At 39.4% G+C, this 16,933-nt stretch overlaps 1 protein-coding gene across 1 annotated transcript in view; it reads left to right on the top strand.

The window, feature by feature from the left end:
* Positions 1-16,933, top strand: part of LOC124777439 (Golgi pH regulator A) — a 95,124-nt gene that overhangs the window by 28,901 nt on the left and 49,290 nt on the right. The window contains 1 exon segment of the mRNA XM_047252846.1: positions 1,194-1,419. Within this exon segment, the coding sequence (XP_047108802.1) occupies positions 1,194-1,419 (226 nt within the window).

The following is a 16,933-nucleotide window of genomic DNA, read 5'->3' as shown; positions in this document are numbered from 1 at the left end:
CCAACTTCTTACAAAAACAGATCTCCCATGCCTCATCTCTCCAGTCACCCACCAACTCCCAATCCCCCTGCGGGCCCGGACGTTAGAGTAGGCCTGAGGTATTCATGCCTGTCGTAAGAGGTGACTAAAAGGAGTCTCACACTTTTTGGCCGTATGAGTTCAGGTCCCATTCTATTGTTTGACCTGCCACTTTCAAAATTCTACAGAAGTGCGGGCCATATGGGAAAGGACGCCTTACGTGGTGCATGAGTGCCCTTAGATTTGATCTCCTGAATCTCTTGTCACGGCTTTGCATCTCCACCTGTGATTCAACTATTTGGGTGAGGACACTTTCCGGGGTATGTCATCTTCTTCTGCTGTCTCCTGTCCTCTTTCGCCCCCATGACAATAGTGGATTTCTCTGCACCCAGTATCCTGCACGGTAGCCAGTCCGTTGTGGTGGGGCCATTATGTACCCATTTGGTGGTAGCCCCCCAACAACACAGGGATCACACTGCTGATGCCTGAGCTATAAACTCCCCACGTATGTCAAGGAGTAGATGCTTGTCTTCCTGGGGCATCAGGACTCCCGGCAATGGCCATCATGCCAATTGGCCTTTGTTGTGGCTGGGTGGCACCCATAGGGACAGCACCTGATCGGAGTGGGTGGCATCAGGGCGGATTATCCGCAATGAAGCAGACTAAGTCATCTCCCTCTTGTGACCGCATGGCACCAGCAGTCTCTAAGAAGGGCAAGATAGATACAATGCCAACAGGTTTGACCCTAAATCGTTTCCCTCCCTCGCTACACCATGGGAGGACTACAGAATGGAGAGAGCCATATTGTCTTGGTTTTTAGTCTGTAGCAGAACTGTGTGTGTGTGTGTGTGTGTGTGTGTGTGTGTGTTTTGTCTGTTTCTGACTAAGGCCTTGTTAACTGAAACCTCACTTTCTGACAGTCTTTTTTTTGTGTCTATCTACAACAGCATCTCCACTGTATGGTGAGTAGCAATTATCCTTTTAATATTGTTACATGACATCCTGGATTTTCAACTTTTTGGGAAAATATTCTTTGCATTTTAATACATTCAGGAAAAGAAACATGCTTGAATATTATTCTCCATTTTATTTATATAGTGCAAAGTGTGGTGTGATATTATGCAATTATTGCAAATGAACAAATGATCAGACTATTATTTACTCTTTCTCTATAGTGAGACGACAACTTATTCGACCACTTACTGTGCTGATCTGGTTGGTTTACATCTATTTCTTCTGGAAGATTGGAGATCCATTTCCAATACTGAGTCCCAAACAAGGCATACTGTCCATTGAGCAGGGGATCAGCAGAATAGGAGTTATTGGAGTCACTGTGATGGCTCTTCTATCAGGATTTGGTGCTGTTAATTACCCTTACACATCAATGGCTTGCTTCATCAGGTAATACTTTCTTTAAGGCACTTTTTTCTGTTAGTTGTTGAACATACGACGGACAGAAGCAGAATACAGATCTTAGAGTAGGGGGGTTGGGAACTGCTATAAACTGGAGATAGAATTTGTTTGCTTATTTGTAGAAAAAGAAAAATGATTTGTGTACATTTCAAGTCATTAATTCTACTTCAGGTAGATGTCTGGGAAAACATTAATTAATAGATTTTCATGTTGTGCCAAACACAATGAAATGCCTAGGTTTTATTAATTAACATAATTTTTATACCACTGGTCTTCTACGCTGATTACAAAATGTTGTATAACTTCATAACATAACAAGGTGTTATTATTATTATTGCTATTGTGCAGTGTATATGACCAGCAAGTTGTTTCATATTGACTCTTTTTATAGAACGATTTGGAATGAACCAAAAGATATTTGCAGTATGTGTACATTTGTGAACTGCCTTGGTTTATACTGTATGAACTGCAAACTGTCATTGTAGGCTAAATATTTATCTTAGATTGTATTTGTCTCAACCTGTGACTGTCTCATTGCTTATTTGTGTATGTGCCATGTCTTTACTTTATCTGCTTATAACTACTGTTTCATTTATTTCAGAATGTACACACTTAAATGCCCCTCTATGTCTGTTAGTGCACAATTTCAGATGCTTCAATTCATGTATATTCATCTCTGTCCATATATAGCAGGGGTGGTCACACAGGCCTCATGAGCTGCATGTGGCCCTTGCTCTTATCTAGAGTGTGACCTACTGTTGTAGCAAGTAATATGTAAAATTGTGATTATTGCTGTTGCCCTAACAATTATGGTCTGTGAGGAGTGTAAATATTAAACTTAGATGAATGCATAATGTAAATGGAAAGATAAAATATCTACCCACCAAGCAGTGGCGCACACACACAAAGGGATTTGACTTCTACAAGTTCTTCAGAGCCAATGGCTCCTTCTTATGGCAGAAGAGCTGAAGGGGAAGGAAAAGGGTTGAAGGAACAGTACTGGACCTCTCAGCCCTCTTCCTTCCCCTTCAGCTCTTCTGCCAGAAAAAGGAGCCATTGGCTCCGAAAGCTTGTAAAAGTCAAATCCTTTTGTGTGTGTGTTTCCATGCCACTGCTTTGTGAATAGATCTTTTATCTATCCAGTTACATTATATTATCAATAATTGATTATTTTTGTTGTTAGATGAATGTATGATATACACACTGTGCTGTCATACAATGTATTTATTCACCACTGATTTGGACCATCTTCACAGTGCTAGCAAAAAAATAGAAAGAAAGTGAAAACTGTGAATATCAACACAAAAAGAGAAAGAAACATGTAACAGCAGTGAGTGAACAGCACCACTGCTCAGGCACAACACCACCCTGTAGGGTAACACACAAATGTTGATCAAAGATGCTACAAGGTCAAAGAGCAAGTTCTAAAATATGTGGACACTATAGTACAGTCACAGAGAGATAAACATGCACTCAAATTACAATATAAGAGCTACAATAGAAGAAGATACAAATATATTAAAATATATTTTTCTCCTCTATACAAATTTTCTTTTCTTCTTCTTTTTTCTTCCTTTTTTCCTTCTTATAATTTTTTCCTATTTTCTTTTTCATTTCTTTTCAGTACAACATTATATAACATAATAGTCACATGACACTATTATAATGTTGCATGATATAATGTCACATGATAAAAACAAACCAACCGTTTGGTGAGAACCACCACATATAAAAATATACGTAGACATATACAATTATATGCAATACAACAGGCATGTGATGCTATTGCAGTGTCACTTGATACTAAAATATCACATGATAAAAACAAACTGACCGTTTGGTAAGACCTACGTCATATGAAAATGTACATAAGTTTTGGTGTTTAACAGTTATATTAGGCAATCCAGCTACCATGAATCATACAGACTGGCAGCAGCAAAACAACTCCAATGTCAAATTCATATCAGAGGTTCGAGGATATAATTAGTGTAATCAAATGTGGAACTGTGTTCTGCATACAGTGTTATGTAATATAATAATAATATGATACTATTAAAAATCCAGTGAAATTGGAGCATCACATAACAAACCAACACAGGGTGTATACGACCTGGCACAACCGGGAGATATGGGAAAAACCCGGGAATTTTTTAGAATTCCGGGAATTTTTCATTGTTTTAGTTTTCAGTTAGATTTTCGTAATTTTGGCCGGTAAGAACCAATATTCTAACAAAGGATATTACTGTATGCCGGTACTGTAGAATAATACTGCAGCAATAAGACATGAACGAGAGGAAAAAAAGAAAATAAAACTTAAGTTACAAAGGAAATGCGCCATATACAACAACAAAACACAGTGCTCATACAAGCGTCTGCCAACAGTAAAATGTGTCAAAGGCTTTAGGAAGACTATGCTATGCTTCAGAACAACAAATTGCCTCTGATGAGCGTGATGTCACAGTTGTTTACATTAGATTCCTTTGAGCAGTGGTGAGCGGGCTCATGCGCATGCGCAGTTGAGTCGCATATGAGCAGTACCTTCTCCCGCTTCTGGCTACGGAAGTGTGGTTGTTAGCTGTATAAGCAGTAGCATCAAGCAGCCAGATGCTACACGTAAAGATTTTACTGGTGCACCCAAGCTGCCAGGTTCACTCATGCGCAAGAGACCTAGATCTAGGTGGCGGAAGAGAGGAGGGGCAAACCGGGGTGTCTGCCCTGGGTGGCATTTTCAGGGTGGGGAGGGGGTGGGGGCCACCAAATTCATATTCTTGAGGAAAAAACCTTGTTTCACAAAGCGACTAGCATCCAGCGCACGTTGGTCTATCGATTATTCATTCAGTCAAGCAGCAGTAGCCGACCGAGACAGATGCAGCAACAGGGAAGTAACCACTTTTGTATCATTTGCGAGTTCCTAACCAAGAGTGAATTTTATTGTATCATCTGTGTGCTTTAATAGTTTAGTTTCTTGAGTTTCTGCGTGTAAATTTAATATCTATAGCCACAGTTGCCGCGTTTTCATTTGCGTCAGAAAATAAACTGATTTTGTGACGTATTATAAGTTCCTAATTGGGGGCAAATTATTTAGTTTCACCTGAGTGCTTCAGTAGTTAGGTTTTTGAATATCTGCGTATTACTAGACGCAGTTTGTGTGTTTCCATCGTTTTTGAATATCTGCGTATTACTAGACGCAGTTTGTGTGTTTCCATCAGGGTCTAGAGTAGAGTTGCGCAGCACGTGCCAATAGTCGATTTATCTGCATAGTTTAGTTTTCCACGGACTTTAGTATGGACAGGGACTGCAATTGTTGTGTGCGGATGCGAGCCAAATTGGTGACACTTTGCTCTCAGCTTCAGGCTGTGATGGCTTCAGTTACACAGCTTGAGGCTGCAGTGGATGGGCACTGCTGTTGTGGGCCGGCTGTAGGGATCCAACGGACGTCCAGCACGTCACAGTCCTCCGATCAGTCCTCAATGGTGGCCAACCCAGTTACTGCTCACACTGAGGCTGACCCTTCACCTGTGGTCGTACTTAACAATCATATACAACAGTTCACTTGACGAAAGATCTGTACCCAAAGACTGGAAAGTTGCACAGGTCACACCAGTATTCAAGAAAGGTCGCCCCAGGGTGAAGCAGGTGGCGAAAGACTTCCCAGGTGGCCACACTAAGTTCTCCCCAGTTTGTCTGATAAACAGGTTCCTGGTGCTGTCTGTGGCTGACACTGTCGTTGAGCCAGATGTGTCACCTGTCCTGTTTCAGAGGAAACCACTCAGCCCTCAAGATCCAGGCAATCACAGAGGGTGGGATTATTGGTAGTTGGGAGCTCCAACGTTAGGCGTGTTATGGGGCCCCTTAGGGACTTGGCTGACAAGAAGGGTAAGAAAACCAATGTGCACTCAGTGTGCATACCGGGTGGAGTCATTCCAGATGTGGAAAGGGTTCGCCTGGATGCCTTGAAGAGCACAAGGTGCAGCCAACTGCAGGTGGTTGCTCACGTTGGTACCAATGATGTGTATCACTTTGGATCAGAAGAGATTCTCTCTGGTTTCGAGCGGCTGACAGTAGTGGTAAAGGCTGCCAGTCTTGCTTGCAAGATGAAAGCAGAGCTGACCATTTGCAGCATAGTCGACAGGACCAATTGCGGACCTCTGGTACAGAGCTGAGTGGAGGGTCTGAATCAGAGGTTCAGATGGTTCTGCGACCGTGTAGGCTGCAGATTCCTTGACTTGCGCCAAAGGGTGGTTGGGTTTCGGGATCCACTGAATACGTCAGGTGTCCACTATACACAGGAGGGGGCTACACGAGTAGCAGGGGCTGTGTGGCATGGACTGGGCGTTTTTTTAGGTTAGAGGTGCTCGGGGAAATACAAGAAGGGCTTCAGTCACAAAGGGTGCAGGCTGAACACAGGAAGAACGTAGATACAGGAACCATTGGTGTAACAGTTGTAAATTGTCGTAGCTGTGTTGGGAAAGTACCAGAGCACCAAGCACTAATAGAAAGCACTGTTGCTCAAATTGTTACAGGCACTGAAAGCTGGCTAAAGCCAGATATGAGCTCAGTCGGAATTTCTGCAAAGAACCTAACGGTGTTCCGAAAGGATAGGCTAAACACGGTTGGCGGTGGCGTGTTTGTTGCTGTCAGAAGTAGTTTATCTTGTTGCGAAATTGAAGTAGATACTTCCTGTGAGTTAGTATGGGCAGAGGTCACTGTTGGCAACCGGAATAAAATAATAATTGGATCCTTTTACCGACCTCCCAATTCAGATGATACAGTTGCTGAAAGGTTCAATGAAAACTTGAGTTTGATTTCAAACACTTACCCGACTCATATGATAATAGTTGGTGGTGACTTTAATTTACCCTCGATATGTTGGCAAAATTACATGTTTAATTCTGGAGGTATGCTTAAATATCATCCGAAATTGTGCTAAACGCATTCTCTGAAAATTATTTTGAGCAGTTAGTTCATGAGCCCACGCGAATAGTAAACAATTGTGAAAACACACTTGACCTCTTAGCAATAAATAATCCTGAGTTAATAAGGAGCATCAAAACCGATTCAGGGATTAGTGAACACAGGGTTGTTGTAGCGAGATAGAATATAGTAATCCCCAAATCCTCGAAAAATTAGCGAAAAATATACCTATTCAAAAAATCAGATGAAAATTCACTTGACACCTTCCTAAGAGACAGTCTCCACTCATTCCAAATTAATAATATAAGTGTAGACCAGATGTGTCTTGAATTCAAAGAAATAGTATCGGCAGCAATTGATATAACTGTACCAAATAAATTAACAAATGGCAGAGCTGTTCCTCTTTGGTACACAAAATGGGTTAGATCACTGTTGCAGAAACAACAAAACAAACATGCCAAATTTAAACAGATGCAAAATTCCCAAGATTAGCGATCTTTTACAGAAGCTTGAAATTTAGCGCAGACTTCAATGTGAGATGCCTATAACAGTTTCCACAACGAAACTTTGTCTCGAAACCTGGCAGAAAATCCAAAGAGATTCTGGTTGTTTGTGAAGTATGTTAGCGCCAAGAAACAATCAATGCCTTCTCTGCGCAATAGCAATGAAGATACTATTGAAGACAGTGCTGCAAAAGCAGAGTTACTAAACACAACCTTCCAAAATGCCTTCTCAAAAGAAGACGAAGTAAATATTCCAGAATTCGAATCAAGAACAACTGCCAACATTAGTAAAGTATAAGTAAATATCCTCGGAGTAGTGAAGCAACTTAAATCACTTAATAAAAGCAAGTTTAGTCCAGACTGTATACCAATTAGGTTCCTTTCGGAGTGTGCTGATGCATTAGCTCCATACATAACAATCATATACAACAGTTCACTCGAGGAAAGATTTGTACCCAAAGACTGGAAAGTTGCACAGGTCACACCAGTATTCAAGAAAGGTAGTACGAGTAATCCACTAAATTACAGGCCCATATCGTTAATGTTGATATGCAGCCGGATTTTAGAACATATATTGTGTTCGAACATTATGAATTACGTCTATTGACACACAGTCAACATGAGTTTAGAAAACATCTTTCCTGTGAAACACAACTAGCTCTTTATTCACATGAAGTGTTGAGTGCTATTGACAAGGGATTTCAGATAGATTCCGTATTTCTGGATTTCCGGAAGGCTTTTGACACTTTACCACACAAGTGGCTCGTAGTGAAATTGTGTGCTTATGGAATATCGTCTCAGTAATGTGACTGGATTTGTGATTTCCTGTCAGAGAGGTCACAGTTCGTAGTAATTGGCAGAAAGTCATCGAATAAAACAGAGGTGATTTATGGCGTTCGCCAAGATAGTTTTATAGGCCCTTTGCTGTTCCTTATCTATATAAATGACTTTGGAGACAATCTGAGCAGCCGTCTTCAGTTGTTTGCAGATGACGCTGTTATTTATCGACTAATAAAGTCATCAGAAGATCAAAACAAACTGTAAAATGATTTAGAAAAGATATGTGAATGGTGCGAAAATTGGCAGTTGACCCTAAATAACTAAAAGTGTGAGGTCATCCACATGAGTGGTAAAAGGAACTCGTAAAACTTCGGTTACATGATAAATCAGTCTAATCTAAAAGCCATAAATTCAACGAAGTACCTAGGTATTACAATTATGAACAACTTAAATTGGAAGGAACACATAGAAAATGTTGTGGGGAAGGCTAACCAAAGACTGCGTTTTATTGGCAGGACACTTAAAAAGTGTAACAGACCTACTAAGGAGACTGTCCACACTGTGCTTGTCCGTCCTCTTTTAGAATACTGCTGCGCGGTGTGGGATCCTTACCAGGTAGGACTGATGGAGTACATCGAAAAAGTTCAAAGAAAGGCAGCACGTTTTGTATTATCGCGAAATAAATGGAGAGAGTGTCACAGAAATGATACAGGATTTGGGCTGGAAATCATTAAAAGAAAGGCGTTTTTTGTTGCAAAGGAATCTTCTCACGAAATTCGAATCACCAACTTTCTCCTCCGAATGCGAAAATATTTTGTTGACACCAACCTACATAGGGAGGAACGATCACCAGGATAAAATAAGGGAAGTCAGAGCTCGTACGGAAAGATATAGGTGTTCATTCTTTCCGCACGCTATACGAAATTGGAATAATAGAGAATTGTGAAGGTGGTTTGATGAACCCTTTGCCAGGCACTTGAATGTGATTTGCAGAGTATCCATGTAGATAGATGTAGATGATTTTGAAACACATCCCTGTTGGTTTTTGAACATTTTGAACACATTCCGAGTTGATATCTGAATGAATCATAAGCTGATTTTTGAATGCATGGATAGTGATGTGATGTCTCTGCCAGGGGAATCCCCGTCGCATCTAGAAATAAACTTCCCTGCAGACAAAAGGGGATGGGGCCATACGAGCTGAGCGGAGTAAAGCCGAACGGGTGAAAGTCAGTGTTTGTTTGTGTGGTTGACTGGGTTTGCAAATGACCAGCATTGTTATAATTATTAATAATAGCCATAGATTCAGACTACCAGAGTGGAAATAAACAACTAAAAGATAAGAAAGATTCTATATCTACATCTACATCTACATTGTTACTCTGCAATTCACCCTTAAATGCCTGGTAGAGGGTGCATCGAACCATTTTCATACTACTTCTCTACCATTCCACTATCGAATGGCGTGTGGGAAAAAGGAACACCTAAATCTTTACTTTTGAGCTCTGATTTCTCTTATTTTATTATGATGATCATTTCTCCCTACGTAGGTGGGTGTAACAAAATATTTTCGCATTTGAAGAGAAAGTTGGTGATTCAAATTTTGTAAATAGATCTTGCCGCAAAGAAAACCGCCTTTATTTCAGTGACTGCCACCCCAACTCGCGTATCATATCAGTGACACTCTCACCCCTATTGCACGATTTAACATGAAACGAGCTGCCCCTCTTTACACTTTTTCGATGTCCTCTGTCAGTCCTACTTGCCCTTGCCGTGCAGCAATATTCCAACAGAGTACGGACAAGCATAATGTAGGCTGTCTCTTTAGTGGGTTTGTCGCATCTTCTAAGTGTTCTGCCAACAAAGCGCAGTCTTTGTTTCGCCTTCCTCACAATATTATCTATGTGGTCTTTCCAATCTATGTTGCTCGTAATTGTAATTCCTAGATATTTAGTTGAATTGACAGCCCTTAGATTTGTGTGTTTTTACGTAGATCCAAAATTTATCAGATTTCTTTTAGTAGCCATGTGGATGACCTTGCACTTTTCTTTGTTTAGTGCCAAATGTCACTTTTCGCACCATACAGAAATTCTCTCTAGATCATTTTGTAATTGGAATTGATCATCTGATGATGATTTTACTAGACGGTAAATTACAGCGTCATCTGCAAACAATCCAAGGGGGCTGCTCAGATTATCACCTAGATCATTTGTGTAAATCAGGACCAGCAGAGGGCCTATGACACTACCTTGCAGAACACCAGATATCACTTCTGTTCTACTCGATTATTTACTGTCTATCACTACTTACTGTGATGTCTCTGAGAGGAAATCATGAAGCCAGTCGTACAACTGAGACAATAACTCCATATGCACACTTGTAAGGAACGGTATCAAAAGCCTTCTGGAAATCTAGGAATATGGAATCGATCTGAGATCCCTTGTCGACAGCACTCATTACTTCATGGGAATAAAGAGCTAGCTGTGTTGCACAAGAACGATATTTTCTGAATCCGTGTTGGTTATGTATCAATAAGTCATTTTCTTCAAGGTGGTTCATAATGTTCGAGAACAGTATATGCTCCAAAATCCTACTGCAAATTGAGGTTAGTGGTACGGGTCTGTAATTCAATGGGTTACTACTATTTCCTTTCTTGAATATTGGTGTGACCTGTGCTACTTTCCAATCTTTAGGAACAGACCTTTCGTCAAGTGAGCAGTTGTATATGATTGCTAAGAAAGGTGCCATTGTGTCTGCATACTCTGAAAGGAACCATCTGGACCAAAGATTACTTGTTATCTTCTTGGTGTATCCAAGAAAATGAAATTTTGATAGAAAGTTTTTGGTGAGACTGCAACACTAGTAAGGGCCAGATGTACAGTCCCTGGCCAGCAGGCCCTAAGCTCTATTCCGGTAGTAGTGTGGAAAATGTGTTGCGTGAACACGTAATAACGCCTAACCGGAGAATAAGTGCGGGATAACTAAACCGGTGATTGTAGCAGGGTTGGTGAAGTTAACCGGATAATAAGTTTTGACGCAGGCAGGAATAGTTACAGAGTTACTGAAGACAAGATTGTTAGAACGAGGAAGGAGAAGATAGAAAGGTAGAGGGTATGAATGAAATGTGAAACTGTTTCCTAACATAAAGCTTTTTGCTTGTAGTAGGCCTGACAGGCATTTGATAGTGGTTCTTCATGAATTATATTCTGTGGTTTTGTAAAAATGACCATTTGCTCCAAAACAGTTTCGTTTATTTGGGGTATATTACAATTGCTGCAATATTAGACAGGCCTATTTCGTTTTATATAGCAGACAGTGACAAAATACATCTAATCAGCTCCATAAACAACGCCAATCTTGGGTACTATTTGTGTTAACAGCTTTTTCAGTATTAGATGTCGACATTTCGTTTTTTCATATAGCAAAAGGTTTGACGAACTTCGATGCAGTGATAGATTCTTTCGCAGAAAGGATAGCACGCCATGTAAAGCCGTAACATGATTAGAGAGAAAAAAATGCTAGGACTTCAGGATTAGAGAAATGTGTACTGTGTCTTACTTGTCTCTTGTCTTTACTGGTTTTGGTTTTATGTATCTTATATTTAATTTTATGTCACACAAAACAGCAAGTTATGAGCTAATAGGCAATAAAGAGTGCAAATTTTCTTAGGAGTTCTTGTTCTTCTGGTTACAAATAATTCCAGTATTAATTGCGAGGTTTTTATTTTTTAATTTTTTAAATGAGGGGCAGGATGTCAAATCGGGTGACTGGGAGTAGGTGAGGCACCACAAGACATTTTAATTTCCACTGTCCTAAATATGGTTTGATGGCGTCCATTACAAAATATACACGTTTGAATTCGACAGAGTGAAATACAGTGACGTGCAATAGATGAATGCTGTTTGAAGTGGCGTGACACTGCACCTTGGCACACTAAAGACCAAATAACATGTCTTGCATTTCCTTGAAGACACATGTTGTATGTATGTAGAGTAGATTTGCTGACCGTGTTATAGTTTTGGGTGGAGATTTTAATTTACCAGATATAGACTGGGAGACTCAAAAGACTCAAATGTTTATAACAGGTGGTAGGGACAAAGAATCCGTGAAATTTTTTTAAGTGGCATCACACCGAAAGACTTGCATCCGGCGAATGGTCTACCCAGTGGGACGCCCTAGTCACACGACATTTACATTTACATGAAAAGGGAAGTTGCTACTCACCACATAGCAGAGGTGCTGAGTCGCAGATAGGCTCAACAAAAAGACTTTCACACTTAGAGCTTTCGGCCAAGGACCTTTGTCAACAATAGATACACATACGCACACACATCTTTTCATAGGTAGCTGTTAATGAGTAATGTATACAGCACCTTATATTAATGATGTGTGTTATGTTATTGTCATCCAGCGTTTTTTATGGCGTTATCAGTGGCAACATTATTATTATTATTATTATTATTATTACACACTGATGTAAAGCGTATTTAAGTTACTTAATGTGGTTAAACTGTAGTTCCTTTGTGTGTACTTGACTTCTCATAAACTAGACACCCCTGTCCCAATTACGTAAAACTTTTGCATGTACATGTTATTTAAATTTTGATAAAGTTACCCCCTCCCCTCCCCCCATCAGCACTTGGCGCATCATTGTTAGTTGCTGACACCAGCTTCTATCGTAGACATCCTTTTCTGTTATTAGGCACCTAATACTAGAAGGGTTAAGAATAATTTTAGAGCTGCATCATTCGGATATGATAACAGATGTGTACATGTTTTCTGATAGTTAAATTCATTATTAGATTGTTAATAATGATGACGTTTTATAATATAAGGTGTATTGGGCATATGCTAGATTCAGATTACTGAAATAAGTTTAATCAAATTGCTTAGTGATGGACTGTGTGTTCACACATGTTGTAATAATATGAAAATAATTTCAGTTTCTGTATGACACCATTACAAGTGAATTTAGCCTTGGTGTCTTAATTGGTTACACTATGTTTAATGCAGGAGTAGGTTTAATAATAAATAAAAAAATAGGAGCGCTGATAAGTTACTACAAATAGCATAGTGAATGCATTATTGTAGCCAAGATAGACACGAAGCCCATGCCTACCACAGTAGTACAAGTTTATATACCATCTAGCTCCGCAGACAACAAAGAGATTGAAGAAATATATGATGAGATAAAAGAAATTATTCAGATAGTGAAAGGAGACAAAAATTTAATGGTCATGGGTGACTGGAATTTGATTGTAGGAACAGGAAGAGAAGGAAAAATAGTAGATGAATATGGAATGGGGATAAGAAATGAAAGAGGAAGTCACCTCGTAGAATTTTGCACAGAGCATAACTATCATAGCTAACACTTGGTTTAAGAGTCATGCAAGAAGGTTGTATATGTGGAAGAGGCCTGGAGACACTGGAAGGTTTCAGATAGATTATGTAATGCTAAGACAGAGATTTAGGAACCAGGTTTTAAATTGTAAGATATTTCTAGGGGCAGATGTGGATTCTGACCACAATGTATTGGTTATGAAGTGTAGATTAAAACTGGGGAAACTGCAAAAAGGTGTGCATTTAAGGAGACTTTATCTGGACAAACTGAAAGAACCAGACGTTGTAGAGAGTTTCAGAGAAAGAATTAGGGAACAATTGACAAGAAAAGGAGAAATAAATGCAGTAGAAGAAGAATGGGTAGCTTTGAGAGATGGAAATAGTGATGGCAGCAGAGGATGAAGTAGGTAAAAAGATGAGGGCTAGTAGAAATCTTTGGGTAACAGAAGAGATACTAAAATAAATGTCGTGTGACTAGGGCCTCCTGCCAGGTAGACCATTCGCTGGGTGCAAGTCTTTTGATTTGACGCCACTTCGGTGACTTGCGTGTCAATGGGGATGAAATGATGATGATTGGGACAACACAGTACCCAGTCCCTGAGCAGAGAAAGTCTCCGACCCAGCCGGGAATCGAACCCGGGCCCTTAGGAGTGACATTCTATTGCGTTGACCACTAAGCTACCGAGTTGGACCGAGGAGATACTGAATTTAATTGATGAAAGGAGAAAATATAAAAATGTAGTAAATAAAGCAGAGAAAAAGGAATACAAACATCTCAAAAATGAGAGTGACAGGAAGTACAAAATGGCGAAGCAGGGATGGCTAGAGGATAAATGTAAGGATGTAGAGGCATATTTCACTAAGGGTAAGATAGATACTGCCTACAGGAAAATTAAAGAGGCCTTTGGAAAAAAGAGAATCACTTGTAAGGATATCAAGAGCTCAGATGGAAAACTAGTTCGAAGCAAAGAAGAGAAAGCAGAAAGGTGGGAGTATACAGAGGGTCTTTACAAGGGTGGAAGAGGACGTAGGTGAAGATGAAATGGGAGAGACACTACTGTGTGAAGAATTTGAAAGAACACTGAAAGATCTAAGTCAAAACAAGGCCCCTGGAGAAGACTACATTCCATTAGAACTACTGATAGCCTTGGAAGAAGCAGCCCTGACAAAACTGTACCATCTAGTGAGAAAGATGTATGTGACAGGCGAAATACCTCAGACTTCAAGAAGAATATAATAATTCCAATCCCAAAGAAAGCAGGTGTTGACAGGTGTGAAAATTGCCAAACTATCAGTTTAATAAGTTATGGATTAAAATGCTAACGTGAATTCTTTACAGATGAATGGATAAACTGGTAGAAGCTGACCTCGGGGAAGATCAATTTGGATTCCGTAGAAATGTTGGAACACGTGAGGCAATATTAACCCTATGACTTATCATAGAACATAGATTAAGGAAAGGCAAACCTAAGTTTCTAGCATTTGTAGACGTAGAGAAAACTTTTGACAATGTTGACTGGAATACTCTCTTTCAAATTCTGAAGGTGGCAGGGGTTAAATACAGGGAGCGAAAGGCTATTTACAATTTGTACAGAAACCAGATGGCAGTTACAAGAGTTGAGGGGCACAAAAGGGAAGCAGTGGTTGGGAAGGGATTGAGACAGGGTTGTAGCCTATCCCCGATGTTATTCAATCTATACATTGAGCAAGCAGTAAAGGAAATGAAAGAAAAATTTGGAGTAGGAATTAAAATCCATGGAGGAGAAATAAAAACTTTGAGGTTTGCCAGTGACATTGTAATTCTGTCAGAGACAGCAAAGAACCTGGAAGAGCACTTAAACAGAATGGACAGTGTCTTGAAAGGAGGCTATAAGATGAACATCAACAAAAGCAAAACGAGGATAATGGAGTGTAATCTAATTAAATTGGGTGATGCTGAGGAAATTAGATTAGGAAATGGGACACTTAAAGTAGTAGATGAGTTTTGCTATTTGAGAGCAAAATAACTGATTATGGTCGAAGTATGGAGGATATAAAATGTAGACTGGCAATGGCAAGAAAAGCATTTCTGAAGAAGAGAAATTTGTTAACATCTAGTATAGATTTAAGTGTCAGGAAGTCTTTTCTCAAAGTTTTTGTATGGAATGTAGCCATGTATGGATGTGAAACGTGGACAATAAATAGTTTAGACAAGAAGAGAATTAAAGGTTTCAAAATGTCGTGCTACAGAAGAATGCTGAAGATTAGATGGGTAGATCATGTAACTAATGAGGAGGTACTGAATAGAATTGGGGAGAAGAGGTATTTGTGTCACAACTTGACTAGAAGAAGGGATCTGTTGGTAGGGCATATTCTGAGGCATCAAGGGATCACCAATTTAATATTGGAGGGCAGTGTGGAGGGTAAAAATCCTAGAGGGAGACCAAGAGATGAATACACTAAGCGGATTCAGAAGGATGTAGGGTGCAGTAGTTAGTTGGAAATGAAGAAGCTTGCACAGGATAGAGTAGTACGGAGTGCTGCATCCAACCAGTCTCTGGACTGAAGAGCCCAGCAACAATAACAACAACATGTTTATCCCCAAACTTCTGATATGGACTTGACATTGGAATTGTTTCGATTATTGTTTGGTCTTTATGCCCTTTGTTTTTCACAGTATTGCTTCCTATAATGTTTCACCATTTTGTGCCTCTGTATAGGTTTCTGTATGCCGGTGATCTCACCAAATTGTTGGTTTGTTTTGTGATACTGTAATTTCAGTGGATTTTTTAGTAGAATCATGTGAATACTATATTACATAATACTGTATGCAGTATGCAGTTCCTCATTTTGTTACGCCGTTTGTACCCTAGAACCTCTGATTGGTACTGATATGGATTTGACATTGGAATTGTTTTGCTGCTGCCAGTCTGAATTATCCATGGTAACTGGATTGCCTAATATAATTGTTTAACACCACATATCTATGTACATTTTCATGTTGTAGGTCTTACCAAATGGTCAGTTTGTTTTTATCATGTGACATTGTAGTATCAGGTGACTTTGCAATAACATCATGTGACTGTTGTATTACTTATTATTGTACATGTCTATGTATATTTTTATACATGATGGTTCTCACCAAATGGTTGGTTTGCTTTTATCATGTGACATTACGTCATGCAACATTATAATAGTGTCATGTGACTATTATGTTACATAATATTGTATTGAAAAGAACTGAAAAACAAAATAGGAAAAAATAATAAAAAGGAAAAAAGAACAAAAAAGAAAAAGAAAAGAAAAATTGTACTGAGGGGAAAAATATATTTTAATTAATTTGAATCTTCTTTTATTGTAGCTCTTTTATTGTAATTTGAGTGCATGTGTATCTCTCTGTGACTGTGCTATAGTGTATTTTGGAACTTGTTCTTTGACTTTGGCTTGTAGCTTATTTGATCAACAGTTGTGTGTTAACCTGTTGCTGTTACATGTTTTCAATGTTTTCTGCTTGCTTAAGTTGGTATTAGGGCATTAAGTATCATTTTATGACATTTTCAAGTCAGCAATGGTGTATACTTTTCTGATGAAATAGCATGTATGACATATGAAGTTGTCATATATCTAAGAACAAAGATGATGTGACTTACCAAACGAAAGCGCTGGCACGTCGATAGACACACAAACATACACACAAAATTCAAGCTTTCGCAACAAACTGTTGCCTCATCAGGAAAGAGGGAAGGACAAAAGGATGTGGGTTTTAAGGGAGAGGGTAAGGAGTCATCCCAATCCCGGGAGCGGAAAGACTTACCTTGGGGGAAAAAAGGACGGGTATACACTCGCGCACACACACACACACATATCCATCCACACATGTCACATCATCTTTGTTCTTAGATATATTTTTCCCGTGTGGAATGTTTCCCTCTATTAATTCATATAAAGTTGTCACATAGATATTTTTCATAAGTACATTTGATTTT

This window comes from Schistocerca piceifrons, chromosome 2 (assembly GCF_021461385.2).
Source record: "Schistocerca piceifrons isolate TAMUIC-IGC-003096 chromosome 2, iqSchPice1.1, whole genome shotgun sequence".
Lineage (NCBI taxonomy): Eukaryota > Metazoa > Arthropoda > Insecta > Orthoptera > Acrididae > Schistocerca > Schistocerca piceifrons.
This window is presented reverse-complemented; position numbering and strand designations above follow the sequence as displayed.